At 30.3% G+C, this 15,355-nt stretch overlaps 5 protein-coding genes across 6 annotated transcripts in view; 3 read left to right on the top strand and 2 right to left on the bottom strand.

Moving 5' to 3' along the window:
- Positions 1 to 609: 609 nt before the first annotated feature.
- On the bottom strand, positions 610 to 3,860 carry LOC108737806 (protein KIAA0556 homolog). Its single transcript, XM_018470913.2, has 8 exons — positions 3,541 to 3,860; positions 3,347 to 3,487; positions 2,817 to 3,079; positions 1,857 to 2,626; positions 1,488 to 1,685; positions 1,288 to 1,425; positions 1,092 to 1,232; positions 610 to 984 (listed from the first exon to the last, which is right to left on the bottom strand). Exons 1-8 carry the CDS (start codon positions 3,645 to 3,647, stop codon positions 610 to 612), a joined length of 2,133 nt encoding a protein of 710 aa, XP_018326415.1. The 5' UTR covers positions 3,648 to 3,860.
- Positions 3,861 to 4,677: 817 nt separating this feature from the next.
- On the top strand, positions 4,678 to 11,546 carry LOC108737817 (centromere protein F). 2 transcript variants are annotated; one of them, XM_018470924.2, is made up of 7 exons: positions 4,678 to 4,918; positions 5,372 to 7,661; positions 7,722 to 7,869; positions 7,971 to 8,216; positions 8,303 to 8,622; positions 8,730 to 8,999; positions 9,073 to 11,546. In XM_018470924.2, the coding sequence occupies exons 2-7, from the start codon at positions 5,434 to 5,436 to the stop codon at positions 9,131 to 9,133; spliced, it is 3,273 nt and encodes a 1,090-aa protein (XP_018326426.1). In that variant the 5' UTR covers positions 4,678 to 4,918; positions 5,372 to 5,433; the 3' UTR covers positions 9,134 to 11,546. The 2 variants fall into 2 exon arrangements, with proteins under 2 accessions (XP_018326426.1, XP_018326427.1); XM_018470925.2 differs by having other exon boundaries at positions 4,678 to 5,253.
- Positions 11,547 to 12,212: 666 nt separating this feature from the next.
- Positions 12,213 to 12,932, top strand: LOC108737809 (40S ribosomal protein S26). Its single transcript, XM_018470915.2, has 3 exons — positions 12,213 to 12,318; positions 12,483 to 12,660; positions 12,717 to 12,932. Exons 1-3 carry the CDS (start codon positions 12,316 to 12,318, stop codon positions 12,887 to 12,889), a joined length of 354 nt encoding a protein of 117 aa, XP_018326417.1. The 5' UTR covers positions 12,213 to 12,315; the 3' UTR covers positions 12,890 to 12,932.
- A 158-nt stretch (positions 12,933 to 13,090) lies between these two features.
- Positions 13,091 to 14,046, bottom strand: LOC108737810 (PEST proteolytic signal-containing nuclear protein-like). The gene is made up of 3 exons (XM_025980636.1): positions 13,874 to 14,046; positions 13,417 to 13,747; positions 13,091 to 13,354 (listed from the first exon to the last, which is right to left on the bottom strand). Exons 1-3 carry the CDS (start codon positions 13,899 to 13,901, stop codon positions 13,231 to 13,233), a joined length of 483 nt encoding a protein of 160 aa, XP_025836421.1. The 5' UTR covers positions 13,902 to 14,046; the 3' UTR covers positions 13,091 to 13,230.
- A 363-nt stretch (positions 14,047 to 14,409) lies between these two features.
- The window catches only part of LOC112906477 (CDK5 regulatory subunit-associated protein 1-like), a 5,352-nt gene continuing 4,406 nt past the window's right edge, over positions 14,410 to 15,355 (top strand). The window contains exons 1-2 of the mRNA XM_025980666.1: positions 14,410 to 15,262; positions 15,314 to 15,351. Of these exons, the coding sequence (XP_025836451.1) occupies positions 14,529 to 15,262; positions 15,314 to 15,351 (772 nt within the window). The 5' untranslated portion in view covers positions 14,410 to 14,528. The remainder of the gene's footprint in view (positions 15,263 to 15,313; positions 15,352 to 15,355) is intronic.

The following is a 15,355-nucleotide window of genomic DNA, read 5'->3' as shown; positions in this document are numbered from 1 at the left end:
ACGAAAATTTATTTAAATACACATATTAATTACATGGTACACATACAGAAAACTAAAATCCACTTCTTACACCATCATTTCTTTTAACTTACCATCACTTTTGAGTCTATTTTGGGCAATAGTGTCTCGTTTGCTTAATCTGCCCCTTTGAGTTTGGTGAAAACTACTCAGACTTTGCCAAGACTTTTCCAAATAATTCTGTTTCTTACACTCTTCCTCAAAACTATGAAAATCAAGAGCCCCTTTCATTTTTGGAACAATGTAGTTTGATTCGGTAATCTGGGTATGAGTTGGATACTTTTCTTTAAGATCAATTGACTTACGCGTTTCTTTCGCTGACTTAAAAGAATTTCTTCTGTAAAAGTAGTTGATAAATAAAATTATTCAAATAGTAAAATTCACTTTTTCCTTTATAATTTTTTTTATATTTCGTGTAATTTGTTTAATTCTATTTGCTAATTGATCTATGTGTATTTTTATTCTTTTTTTTAATAAGACATGAATTACTTATAAATTATTCTAAGGTCTTTATTCTTTGTCAGGATAACATATCATTGAAATCAATGATAATTTGAATTAAAAAAGCAAGGAAACTTTAAATCAACTGATTCACTTACCCGAAACATATACAACTTCATCAAAAACAACGGACAAAACTACTTTTTGCTGTTCTACAAATGGGATAGACCACATTTTTTTGGCATCCGTGGTGAAATTGTCTCCGTTTATCAGTCTTTCCATTATATCTGACGGTGAGTTAAAACTACACCTTAAATTCTTCCCTGATAAATTCAAGGGTTCGTCAGAACCTCTCAAAATTTCAAATCCTGTAAGTCCTATTAAATCTGTATATCCCCAATTTTTTAACAGAACCAAATCTAATCGGCTTATACCCAACAAAATTTTTTCATTGCAATCTCCTATTGTTTTTTCACTCAAATTTAAGTTTGAAAAATTATGGGTTGTGCCTGTTATAGGTCTTTCCTAGAAATAAATTAACGTAACTTTTTAAATTTAATTTCAATTCTTTTCCGTTTTTTGTCGTTGCATTTTCTTATTGCACACTTTAGTTAATAAAAAATAATAATTACATCCATTACAGCAACAGTTGGCGGTCTGCCTTCCAGTTGTAAATTTCTTGCATGATCTGGTTCTCCGATTAGGCTTGAAAACGATCTATCATTTCTTGATATAAGCTCCAAAATATGATCGTCAAGTGTGAACAAAATGGTCTAAAATAATTAACACACAAAATAACAACATTATTTGATTAATTGTAGTATTTACATCCCCAAATGCATCAACTCCGCCTAAAATACCGCCGCACGCTTTAACAATTTCTCCTTTAAATATTTCAAAAGTGTCTAGGGTAATTATTATATCCTTTACACCTCTATAGGAATGAATTCTTGATTTATTGTAATTCTTAAAAAAAAAAGAAGTTTATCTAAAAGCTTCAAGCAGCAAATGAAAAGTAAACAGCATACCCAAATCCTTATCATTGTCACTGTGGTAATGTTCGTAAATTCTATCAATATTTCATGTTTTGAACCAATATTAAACGGTGCTAACCATAAGTGTACATCATCTTGGGTGCGATTAATACCATCCAACAAGTTTTCTACTACCCTGGGGTCGTTATTATTTTCTGGTAAAATGTTAACATCAGGAGGAAAGGCCCTGATCTAAAAAAAATATACTTTTTACTTGGTGAAACAAAAAAGAGGAATAACTTCGAGCTTAACAAATAAGTATAGATTTTGCCAAAAAATTTGTGTTTTTTGTAAAAAAGTTTATTACGACCAGAAAAAAAGCATATCAATAAAAAATAAGTTTAACAATTAAAAAATACTTACTCTTTTAACATTTACCATTCTACCATCAGTTCCAAATATTTCGATTCCATTTAAGCCGACATAATGTTTATCGCCCCACGTCGATAAAATATCGATTTTTAAAAACTTTCCTGTGGGTAAAGTTGGTATCACAAAGGGGGGTTCTTCAAGGTTAACATCCCTCTCTATTGCATGAAAACTATTGTATGCTTTAGAATTTGGCAATGAGTTAATGCTTTTTAATTTTGGTTTTTGTACAGTAGCGTAAATATCATTTTGGGATTCCACTTTTTGCATATTTCTTTTACAATCTTCCCTTAATCTAGCAGATATTCTACCGCTCAAAGTTAAAATCCCTTCAATATTGGTATTAACTTTTTGTCTATATTCTTCAAATTGCTTGTTAATTCGAGGCTGGTAAAGCAATTTATCCAAGTCAGTGTAATAAATGGCGTCAGTATCAAAGGCTAAATAATTATTATAACCGTTATTCAGCCTTTTTGTCGTTTTAGCATCACAAATATCATTAGTAGATTTCGATTTGTTCTTTAGAGTGTAATCAAAAGCGCCAAAATCGTCTAAATCAAGGTTAGCATAAGAATTTTGATCTGTAACTTTCTTAATATTTGAATATACATAAAAAGGTACATTGCTAGATTTTCCCCTTTTACTTTTCATATCCCTTAAACTTTTACTTTCTTCATTTTCTAATACTGTTGGTGTATATCTAGTCAGTCCAACAGCTGAATAAGATTTAGGTGGCCCCTTTGAAAGATTATCCTCATCTGAATCTAAAAAGAATAACTTGTTTGGGACACGTTTCTATTAAAAAATCAATAAAATTAAATAATCAGAATTTGAAATAAATGAAAAATTAAAAGTAATCAAAACGAAAATTTATTTAAATACACATATTAATTACATGGTACACATACAGAAAACTAAAATCCACTTCTTACACCATCATTTCTTTTAACTTACCATCACTTTTGAGTCTATTTTGGGCAATAGTGTCTCGTTTGCTTAATCTGCCCCTTTGAGTTTGGTGAAAACTACTCAGACTTTGCCAAGACTTTTCCAAATAATTCTGTTTCTTACACTCTTCCTCAAAACTATGAAAATCAAGAGCCCCTTTCATTTTTGGAACAATGTAGTTTGATTCGGTAATCTGGGTATGAGTTGGATACTTTTCTTTAAGATCAATTGACTTACGCGTTTCTTTCGCTGACTTAAAAGAATTTCTTCTGTAAAAGTAGTTGATAAATAAAATTATTCAAATAGTAAAATTCAATACTCATTTTTTTTTTCATAAGAATAATATGGGAAAAAGTATTGTTTCATTAAAGTATATTGAACTCTGCTAAATTTTATTATAAAAGGCATCAACTTTATCAACTATCAGATAATGAAACTGTTCAGTCACTTTTATAAAATTAACAGAAACGTTGGAGCTATTGAGAATAATTATCTTTTTGACATAATTCAAGTATTTATTGAATTAGAATACATACACATGCCCATTTCCATTCTCCATTGGGCTGATATCAAACGATGATTTCATTGATGACTTATTTATAGGAGAGGAATACAATCTACACAATTTCTTAGTTGCTTCTTTAACTTTAGTTTCGCGAATTTTCTCAAGAGTTTCTCTGAATGTTATTTTTTAAAATTAACAGAAGTTAAAATATGTTTTTAGACATACTGTGAAATCTCTTTAAACCATTGTGGAAGACGATGTGAACTTGGGTTGAAAGTACCACTTTCCAGTTGTTTAAGCAACTGTTTTGATTCTTTATTAAATAAGTCCATTTTACTTCAAAATTCTTCCCAGATCTCTAAAATTAAAAAAAATCACACTCAATTTTGACAGTCTTCTATATTTATGCCTAACTGAAGGTCTTGAACTGAGTCATATTATGTTTAATTATTGTTTGGTTTCATAAGTTACCATGACCACCGAATGCTATTTCTAGGAAAAAGGTGTCATTGACCTTGTGGGGTTGAAATATATCCTAATACTTTAATTAATAGGTTTAATAACACCAATTTTGAAACATCAACAGTCTATTGTATACACCTTTCAAATTACTATCAAACAAAAGAACCATTAGCCCATTTTTAAATCAAATTTTAACGAATTTGATAAATTAATTGTAGTTGTTGTTTACTTATTTAACTCAGCATTCAGTTCACTGAGAAGCAGTAACACTTATCAATCTAAATATTGTTATATTAATATGTAAAAGAATGAAGTTTTCTAATTAAATGGGTATTTACTTACATACATATATTAGTAACTTCTTTTGCTGTAACATACCTCTTAATTTCAAGTAGTTCCATAATAGCACAATAACAATGATGAACTAGTATTTTCATTTTGAAGTGCCCCCAAAATAAATATGTGGTATTGTACGCTTCTTCAAAAACCATTATTGAGTTCCTATAACATGCTAATTGCATTCTCCTTGTTTAATTGGCTGCTTAAAAACTGAAACTTGTATATAAAACTACGTACTAAGACACTATTTTACGATTTAGATTTGTGAAATTTAAGGTTAAAATTGAGGTTAAGGGTAACTCCTATTTTCCTTAAAGTTTTCATCCTGTTGCTAAAGTGATACAACAATAAATTATTCAAAATGAATGTAATGTAAACTCATACTAATGTATAATAGCAAATGAAATACGCTTAATGCCGGACGTTTCTGTGCGACTCAGAAATAATTTTTGCAGTGTACGTACGCATATGTGCGTGTGTGTGTGTTTGATGGTCTTAATTTTTACTATTGACGAACTACCCATAAAATAGGTAACGCACCTTAGCNAAAGTTTTCATCCTGTTGCTAAAGTGATACAACAATAAATTATTCAAAATGAATGTAATGTAAACTCATACTAATGTATAATAAAATGTAATATTTTTTAATCGGTTTAACCTTGTGACAAAAAGGTAATTAATAATTCCGCGCATTTTAAATCACATACTCATTCATCAGTACTGCAAAACTAATTGCGTGTGCCATAATTAATTTTAAGTTTAATTATGAGAAACTGAGAAGAACTTGTTGTTATTTAAACTGGTAAGTTGTTGCTTTTTATATTTACATACTTTCACTCTAAATAATTAACTATCATATATCACATATTCTAAGCGTTTCCTGATTCAAAAAAGTTTTGTGTTTCAACATTTTACTTGTCTCCTTTATCTTTTTTCCCCGTGAGTAAAAAAGAGATAAACGAGAAATGTATGTATTTGCTTGCGTCACAATCCCCGGGCAACTACGAATTTATTTTATGGCATTGTATTGATTTCCTTTTACACGGAAAATAAGATTTAACAATTAGTAATAAATGATTTAGGTTTAGATTATTAATTCTTGAAAATTAACAAAATAGTTAACCTGAGTTTGTTCTTGTAAGTAAATTATATTTTTAAAATAAATAATTTTAGTGCATATTAATAAAGAATTTAATACGCATTTTTTAATTTAAGTTTTTGCTAACTCTCAGTTAATAATAATTGTTGTAAATAGGAATTGGTTGAAATTAAGAGAAAGGACGAAAAAGGTCGCAGTATGGATTATAGTAAACAAAAATGGAAAATATTGATCTTTCAAAAAATAATGGACCATGTTTGGACACTGTAAGAGTGCTTCATCAAACTATAATTTCCTTGAGAAAGGCTTTAGAACAAAGTAAAAGTGAAATAGTACAACTAAAGCAAAAAGCTTTTCCTGTTGAGTCTGTGCAAGATTGTTTAAGTACTTTGACAATTGAAAACCATGTTTTAAAAACACACATATTGACTAAACAAGAAGTTTGTTGCCTTAGTGAGCAAGTTTTAAAAAAAGGTGTTAGAAATGTTGCCACTGAAACTAATTCTAATATTTCAAAATTGGAGAAGGGCATATGTCACAACAACAGACCATTGGATCCAATTATATGTGGTAAAACTAATTTAAGCACTACAATTTTCAAAACTGGTAAACCAGAAGAAAATAAATTAGATTCTTTGACCTGTAAACCTCAGACAAGTGAGGCTTCTGGTTATGATACCAATGAGAGGCTTGTTGGTGATAGTTTTTTAAAACCTTCTCTTAAAAGAAATTTAGGGCAATCCCCTAAAAAGAATGTTATAATAAAAATACCGAGACTTGAAGTTACAGGATCTGACTCATCAGAAGAAGAACTTAGTGAATTACAAACTTGCAGACAACAAAGTTCAGATACATCAACCAAACTTGAGAAAAAAGCTGAAAAACATTCAGAAATAGCAAACGATTATGTTGACAAGGAAACAGAACATAATGAAAAATCTGTTGAGGAAAATGTAATTGATAACATTGAGTCATACAATGAATTAAAAGAGAAAGTTCCAAATTTACCTAATGTTATTTCAGATATTACGCAATCTGATAATATAGAAGCAGATAAGCAACAAAACGCACTTCGCAACTCTATTGAAACTGTTAAAAAATTTGAGCAATCTGCAGATTTAGAAGAAGACAATTGTAAAGAAAAAATTACAGTTATTGTGGATAACATTAGTCCCCAAAAAGTTTCTACTTCTTTAGAAGACTTGTTTGTTTCAAAGACTTCTGATAATTTAAAAAGTAAAAATCTAGCAATTTCTAAAATTGTGAGTTTTTCAAATATATCAGACATAAAGAAGACTGTGAAGTTTCTTGATAACTCATTTGAGGTCTTCATACTAGAAACTAATGAAAACACAATGACTGAAAAAACAGGTGCTAGTAAAATTGCCGAAATTCCAGAAGCCACACATTCCTTGGAAAAATCGGTTACCCATCCTACAGATATCCAGACTTCTTCAAACGAAGATAAAATAATTGATAAAGTAACAGTAGATGAAGTACATCTGCCTTCTATTGAAGATCCTCAGTATTCTCCATCAGAGGAAACCTCTTCCGAGTCCAAAAGAAAAGAGAAAATAAATCCTTCAAAAGTAGAAGAGATTCTAAAAGATAACCAGACCTTATTACGTCGCTCACAGGTCAAGTCTATGCCAGAAAATCTCCAGTCACAATCGAAGACTAGTTTATGTTTCTCTTCATCATTAGATAATCCTGAATCTCAATCTGATGGGCTAGAACCATCTACTAAAGAAACATCCTTAGAGAACCAACTCCCTTCGTTTGAAATTTCTGAATCAGAACTTAAAGAAATCGTTGAAGATGAATCATTGAATGTTTTCCAGGATTCAGCATCTACTCCAAGCACTGTAAAAGAACGATCAGTAATAAAAAATGATGGTGCAGAACTTTTTCAAAAATTCGAATCTGTTCAGAACATGTCGTTAAATAATGAATTAGACCAAAACGAGGAAGTGGATGATATAGAACTTATATTTACCACAGACGACACAAAAGATTCTGATTTTAAGGAAGAATTGGTACCGATTGAGACTAGTGATAATATGCAGCATCTCCAATGTCCTAACGCAGGTAATGATACCGATAACAATTTGTCGTTTGAAATGTCTGATAGAGAATTAGATGACGAAGTCTTCAATGAAGTCGCAGACGGTTCCAAATGTTCAGAATGCAATCCTCAAATGTGCAATTCAAAGTCTGATACTTCGATTAACCAGGAAGAGAGAAGTTTAAAAAGTTGTTATTCTTGCCAGGACTCTAGCTTCGAAAATAGATCTTTTGACAAAGAGGAAAGTTTTGATCAGTTTAATGAAAAGGTGCAAATCATTGAGACTGATATATCGAAATGTGGAATTGTTGATGTAGACTTTTCTGTAACCAGGAGAAACACCTGCCCAAATCCATTACCATATAGGCCTATAATTCATCGGTACGTTTTTATACATATGTACTGTATTCAATCCTTTTTCTGATTTTTAAAATTTCCTAGGGAGGCTGTAGGCAAGGGACTTAATATTCGCAAAGGGAGGCCCATTTTGGGACAGTCCACTGCTGCAAGACGGGATTCTGGAGCTCAGACGGATATAACAGCTCTTCCAAATACATTTTGGAGATCTGAGAGCAGTCTAGCCCATAAGGTATGTGTGATGATCTATAATTATAAGTAAATAATAAAATTCCTAATTTCGTTTCATGATTTTTTCAAATTTTTTATAATTACAATCTATCTACTTAATAGATTAAAGTAGGAGAAAATTTTGCAACGCTCCCTTCCAAGTTGCCCTTACCATGTTCTCGAATTAGATTATCAGAGAAAACGGTAGAGGCTCGTAGGGTCCTTTTGTCGGATATTGGGTTTACCAGCATGGTACCAGAATTATCTCGATCTGCAGATCATTTAGGGCCCGATACTTTACAAACACCTACTCCGGTCCAATATGGACAATTTTTGAGGGCACCAGATCTTTATTCGCCAAGCATGACAGTAAGATACTTTTTATTTTTTTTGTCATTAGTTGCACTTTATTAATTTAATTAGTGTTTAAGCAACTAATTCATATTTTGTGTTAGTCACAAAAATTCAACTGGACAACAATTGTATCTCCTTTGGAAATGAGCAGGTCAGGTTCACATTCCCGTTACAACAGTATTTATCCTTTGTCTCCACCTGTTCCTTCGAGGAGGTGTTCCGCCCCGGTATCACCTTCTCGTCGACCTTACTTAAAACATACTTCGAAAGTCCGCTTTGCCAATGGATCTTTACCAGAATTGAGGGTTGACTGGAACAGTACAGGGGACAGCGGAGACTCTACGGATAGTTTGGTAGACGAAGCTGAAAGTTTCCTAAGACGTTCGATCGATTGTCTTACTAGCAGACGAGATTATCATAGGCAAGTTTTTCGATCTTATATTTTTTGCTTTTTATTTTAATTTTATAAATTTGGAGTTTCTGTTTTTTATCTTTTGAGATTATTTTTGAAGTTGTAATTTGATTTAGGGTCAAGGGTAGTAGACGAGCGTCAGCCCCTGAACCGTGTAGGGATAGTATACCGCTCGATTGGCACCCCTTTTTACCCAGAACACCCCACGATTTGAGGCATGAGCACTGGGTGAAAGTTATTGTGCCAGGGGATGGAAAAGTTCGAGGGGGCAGAGTAAGATACGTGGGACCTGTTGCTGGACAAACGGATCAATATGTGGGGGTGCAATTGAGTACTCCAGATGGTCATTCTGATGGTGTTTTTCATAATAGGCGTTATTTTAGCTGGTACGTATACACTCTATGTTCTTTCTTATGTTTATAACTAAGTTTTTACTAATTCGCTTATTTTCACGTTCAGTGAGCCTCATCATGCCGTGTTTGTTCCTTTCAAGAAGGTGATAATGGGTTGGAAACCTTAAATGTATGTTTAAAAAACTCTTGCGAACTTAAAATTTAGCATAAGTCAACTAATACCCACCATATGTATCTTTATATCTTAACTAATGGGTACTTACTCAAAAAACTTTAATCGCAATTGGCCTCTATTTGATTTCTATCTAATTTCATGCTCCTGTGATGTTTTAACATAAAATAAAAGATATGTTAAGTGTACCTTTCAAAAACTATACCTACTCAAAAATGTTAAATGATAAATTCAAAAACTTTTATTGACGAGTAATAAAATGATACAGATTTTTTATCACAATTGGTTTTTGATACTAATTAAGCTTACAGTTTTTGTGTTGTTTTTAAGTTTAAGAAGAAAGGAAATGCTAGTAATACAGGGTAATTCTTTTTAATATCTTTTTAAACTGTTAATTGATGAAAAAAATTATAAAATTTTTGTCATTTTTGATCTAATTGCGAAAAGAACTCATTGTCTAGCAATAAAAATGAATCGCTTCTATTTTTCCATCTTCTTGGCCTAAAACTGATGACTATGTATTGAATTATATAAAGAACCTTTGTCGACCTAAAATGATGTTGCATGTAATATCTCATTAATTGTTAAAAAAAGGAAAGTTCTACAGTTAAAAGGAACTAAGGGAATGTTAATATTACTATCGTTTTCTTCAGTAAAGTGCTGTTATCAAAATGACCAAAGAGATGAAAGTGTGCTATTTAATATTTATTAAATGTACATACATAAATATTTATTGACATACAATATAATAGACATATACAGACAGCTCTATACATATACATAAATATATAAGTGCGTTGATTTTGTTGCTAATATCATCTGTAAACGGTAATAAAAACTACGTCAATGTTAATAAAGGCTTTTATTATAATAGATAAAGATGCAACATATTAACTATAATAATCGTTGTACTTATAATTAGGAATATATATATTATAGTTAATTCTTATTAAACAGACAGTTATAACTATAATTAAAGCATATTTTGTTGTTTTTGGTATCACAAAAAATTATTTAATACGTATTTTTTTTATAAACAAGGAAAGAGAAGAAGAGAAATTATTAAACGAAATACAGCAAAAAGGAAGTAAAAGTGAATAAGAGCATAAAAGAAAAGTACAATACGTTAATTTGTTAATGTTCCTACAAGAGAATATACTTGGAAGAAAATAATTTGTTAGTAAGAATGTGAAAGTAAAATGTTAGTACTCAAAAGAAAAAAAACAAGTCTACATTGATCGTAAGCATAAAGAAAGTAAAGAAAGAAAGAAAGAAAAAAGAAACTAAATTATAAAAGAAGAAAAAAGAAAAAGAGCAAGTTTGAATGTTAATTTAGTTTCTACATGGACTACTAGAGAGCAGTTAAAAAACTGAGAAAGATATGTACACATTAACAGGCTTAAAAATAGAAAAGAGTGGAAAGAAAAAAGAACATTTTAAAAGCCACTGAAGAATTACTAAAGAATGAAAGTAAAAGATAGAAGTGGTAAAAACTTAGGAAATTCAAAATGGGTTAGTTGAAACTAATAAAAAAAAAACTATCAAAAAGGAAAATATCATTAATTAGTATTTGTATAGCAATAAATAGAAAACCAAAAGAAATTATTTAAGGAGGAACTAAAAATTTAATCTACATTCTACATAGTAGAAAAATAAACAATAAAATCCTAAGATAAGAAAAAAATATTTGCAGCAAAGCATCTACAAAGTGAGGTCAACTGGGTACCTATGCATTTATAGGAAGGAAAACAGAGTAGCTATAATTATTTGCTGTTACATAAGAAGTTATTAGTATATTAAAGAAAAGTAAACAGTCATAGTCAAGTTAGGACATTTAAAAGATTCGATTAGAAAAATTTGTATAGGATTAAAGAGAAAATAAATGTGAACTAGTAAAAAGATTACATAGAAATGAGTATAAAAGAAAAGAAAAGTACGAAAATCAAATAGAGAGCATTAGAAAAGGCTTCAATAATGTAAGAATGTAGATATAATAAATTGCGATTAATGAAGTGAACATGAAAAAGAGTAGAATAGGTGAATTAAAATAAAACTGAAAAAGCAAGATTATTAATAAGTTAAAGCGTTTGAATCATTTATTATATACCTGAGAACATAAATTATGTGATATTCCTTTGGCTTATTGTCATGAAAATTTAAAATAAAAATCAAAACGCTTTACTACTAAAAATTAATCTACCAAAAACTAGATAACAAAAGTAAAGAAAACAAGATTATTTAGAAAGAAAATATTAGCAGTCTTTATCACATTATTACTTTGTAGAATATAACTCCGTGAGAGCATTATTATTGGTGCAGTAAAGAGAAGTTGTTTTTTGTTTTGAGACACCATTATCTCAAAATTGTTGTAATGTTGTGTGAGTAATTATTGTTTAATGTTGTTTACGTTGTTTATTGTACAGGAAAATCTGCATACCATCCATAAGCCCCATTATTTCCTGTATGAGCACCAAAATCTACAAATGCGTCAGACAAATGGGCATACCTGTGAATATGTTCACTTGATTTTGTTTTTAAATCTAAGGGTGCACCTCGGGTATTCTCCTTTAATGAAGCCTTTGTCATCTCGTACAAATACACAAAAATTATAATCCCAATTGTCTAAAAATTTACCTCTTACTTAGTAATTTTTAAACATTCAAAAACAAATTTTTACTTACCCATTTCATGCTGATTGAAAACTATTAACCCCCTCGAATAACATATTTCATCACATAGTTAAGTCTTATCGCGAAGCGAGAAAATGCATTTAGCGTGCTAATAACAAAATTTGGTATTTATAGCACTAAATACTTTCACTTAACCGCAAGAATAGAAAATAAAAACTTTTATACAAGAACTAAGATTTAGTAGAGCGTTTTGCTTTTGCAAGGAATTGGTCGATCATGCGCGTAATTTTTTACAGAAAATTTCCGTGAAACCAATGCAGAAATATAAAGATAGGATTAGGAAATTTCTTAATGTTGTAATTTTTGCTTGCCCTACTTTCATTTTTACCTCATTCAATTTTAAATTTGCCGCTTAGAAATATTTCCGGTAATTCATTGTCGCCAATTGGTTTACAAAAAAATCCCTGAACACTAAAAGTAACTAACCATAGAACTAACATTCTTTTATTCCCGTTAATTGACTGTTGTTCAATCTGAAAGTACGAAAATGGTAAGAAAATTATAGTTTTGTGAGATAGATCAAGAGATATTTGGTTGCTGAATTAAATATTTTGTGTTTATTTGTTCTTTAATGAAAGGAAAATGTCTTAAGGCAGCCAACTAGCTTTTCTAACCTTTAAAGACAACCGCATGGTGTACAATTTTATGTTTCAGACCTGCAAAAGAAGGAATGGAGGTCGTGCAAAGCATGGTCGCGGCCATGTGAAACCTGTACGTTGTACTAATTGTGCCAGATGTGTTCCTAAAGACAAGGCAATCAAAAAATTTGTCATCAGAAATATTGTTGAAGCTGCTGCAGTTAGGGATATCACTGAGGCTTCAGTGTACACCCGTACGTGATAGTTGGCATTTAATTAAGGAATATATTTAAAGTATTTTTCTTTTTAGAATATCAATTACCAAAACTATATGCTAAATTGCACTATTGTGTATCGTGTGCAATTCACAGCAAAGTTGTGCGTAACAGAAGTAAAAAGGAGAGAAGAATTAGGACTCCTCCTCAACGCAGTTTCCCTGGTAGAGACAACACCAGAAATATTATGCCTCAAGTTAGGAAGTAAAGCGTGTTTAGTGCATAAATATATAAATAAAACATGAAAATGCTGTCGTTGTTTTGATTTAAATGACCCTTGTTATACTTTTGCCAAGAATAAAACTCAGCTTTTAAACAGATAATTGTTTATTTTCTTATGTACACATTTATTGTAATACCAACACAATGGATATACACAATTTGAATAATTAAGCAGAAGTTATAAATAAAAATTAACAACAGACCAATTGTTTCTTCATGATAAATTATTGCTACAAACTGTTCAAGTTGCATCTACATTCAATAATTCCGCTCGATAATTGCCTACAGTTATTAAAAAATAAAGTTGTGTATGCCAAGTAAAAAACCTTAATCATCTGCTATGGCACTTTCCATTGCCTCTTTTAAATTTTTTTCAAAGAGTTTTTTAGCATCTGAAAATCCTTGTTTTGTTTTACCAAAAGAGTTAGGCCCAGATGAAGTTGGTGTATCTCTGTAAGATAATTCTTGGTAAAAAACTGTACATTTATATTTTATTTATTCTATTTTAGCTACCTTCCTATATTTCTCATTCTCATTTTACATTCTGGTGGCATTTCTTCGGGTTCGTCGTCACTTTCCTGATTAAAAGCAGATGCCACAGACATTTTCGGTTTCGAAGAAGTTGGTTTTTGACTACTAAGTTTCATTTGAATTCCAATTGTTTTTAACCGATTTTTTGCACTAAGCGAAACATTCTCAGATCTCTTCTCCTCTTTGACTTGGCTTTCCTTGTCTTTTGATTTAAATACGTTTTCATCTTCACCTTTTGTTTCATTTTTAATAAACACATCTTTTTTTCTTTGAGGAGATCTGGATCTGTCTCGATGCCTGCTGAAGTTTGTGCCTAATAAACACTGTTAAATTTAAAGATTTAAGTCAAAAAGTACGTAAGTAAATAATTAAAAGGCATTACTAAATTTATGAATCAAATTAAGATTAAAGTATATTTTAAAAAAGTAAACAATATTACCAGTTATATTTTCTTGTCTTCTGCTCATTTCCACCACTTATAAAAAGCACACGATTAAAGAAAACAATACAAACTAAAAAGTATTATTCTTTTCCTAAATTATTGATTCCGCTTTAATTTTGTACACAAACGGGTTATAACAATTATTGTTAAATCGACATTTGTATTTTTATTTATTTGTAGATTTATTTCATAGATAATATATTTGTAGGAATATTTTAGGTGCATTCAAATATTGCATAAATACTAGGATTTATTGATGTTTGTAGGTAGCGCCTTTAGATTTATTTAGTCAATTCAATTGACATTAAATAACAATGTTTTAAAATATTACAACGTTTAAAATTGTTTAGTTATACAAAAATTTTGTATGCAAACTATACACTAAATATGTAGTATTCAATTACATTAAAATTTCAACGTTGAAGTATTTCGATTAGATCAATGATAACTACTTATTCTTTAATGGTTTACAAATTCTTTTAACCATAGATAACATTCAAAGATAATAGAATAACATAACCATTAAAATAGAATGACAATTTTGATAGGTTAAACGTCACATCCTAACGCTTTTTAAAAGTTTTTGAAAGAAAAAAGTGTAATACACTCATTTGTTCATTTTTCCTTCATTATACAACATTTCTAATGCAAAATGAAAAACGTGATTTTAAGAAAAATTATAGTACAACGGTTTTTTCGAACCAAGTCGACGTTATCAAGATTTGACGTTCTTGAAGAAACCACTAAAAACCACGAAAAGAAGGAATTGCAGAAGTTAAACATAATTCAAAAAGAGAAGCTAATAAAACCAGGACCTTCTTTAAAGGAGTTCATTCAAAAAGAAAATAATGTTACATTACATAGTGCTTTAAAAAGTGACCCAGTTCCATACTTGGACAGGAATAGCAACTATGGATTAAAAAGAAAAGTCTATTTTGAAGTATATGGTTGTCAAATGAATGTGAATGATACCGAAATTGTTTGGTCCATTTTGAAAGACAATGGTTTTCTAAAAACAGAAAATTTGTTAGAAGCTGATATAGTTTTACTCATCACTTGTGCCATTAGAGACAGTGCAGAAGTTAAAATATGGAAAAGACTAGAATATCTAAAAAGTTTGAAAAAAAAGAAAAGTCTCATTGAGTACAAGCCATTTTTAAAAGTTGGCGTACTAGGATGTATGGCAGAAAGATTGAAGACAAAGTTACTTGAAAAAGACAAACTGGTAGACATAGTAGCTGGACCTGATAGTTATAGAGATCTGCCACGTTTGTTGGCTCTAACTGAAAACAATCAAACTGCTGTAAATATATTACTATCCTTAGAAGAGACTTATGCAGATGTTACCCCTATTAGATTAAATCAGGATTCTGTTTCAGCCTTTGTGTGAGTTCTTTTACTATATGTTTTATTAAATAATATGAATTAAAATTTCAGCTCAATAATGAGGGGATGTGACAACATGTGCACTTACTGTAT

Source organism: Agrilus planipennis, unplaced genomic scaffold, assembly GCF_000699045.2.
Source record: "Agrilus planipennis isolate EAB-ADULT unplaced genomic scaffold, Apla_2.0 scaffold3, whole genome shotgun sequence".
In the NCBI taxonomy this organism is placed as follows: Eukaryota; Metazoa; Arthropoda; class Insecta; order Coleoptera; family Buprestidae; genus Agrilus; species Agrilus planipennis.
This window is presented reverse-complemented; position numbering and strand designations above follow the sequence as displayed.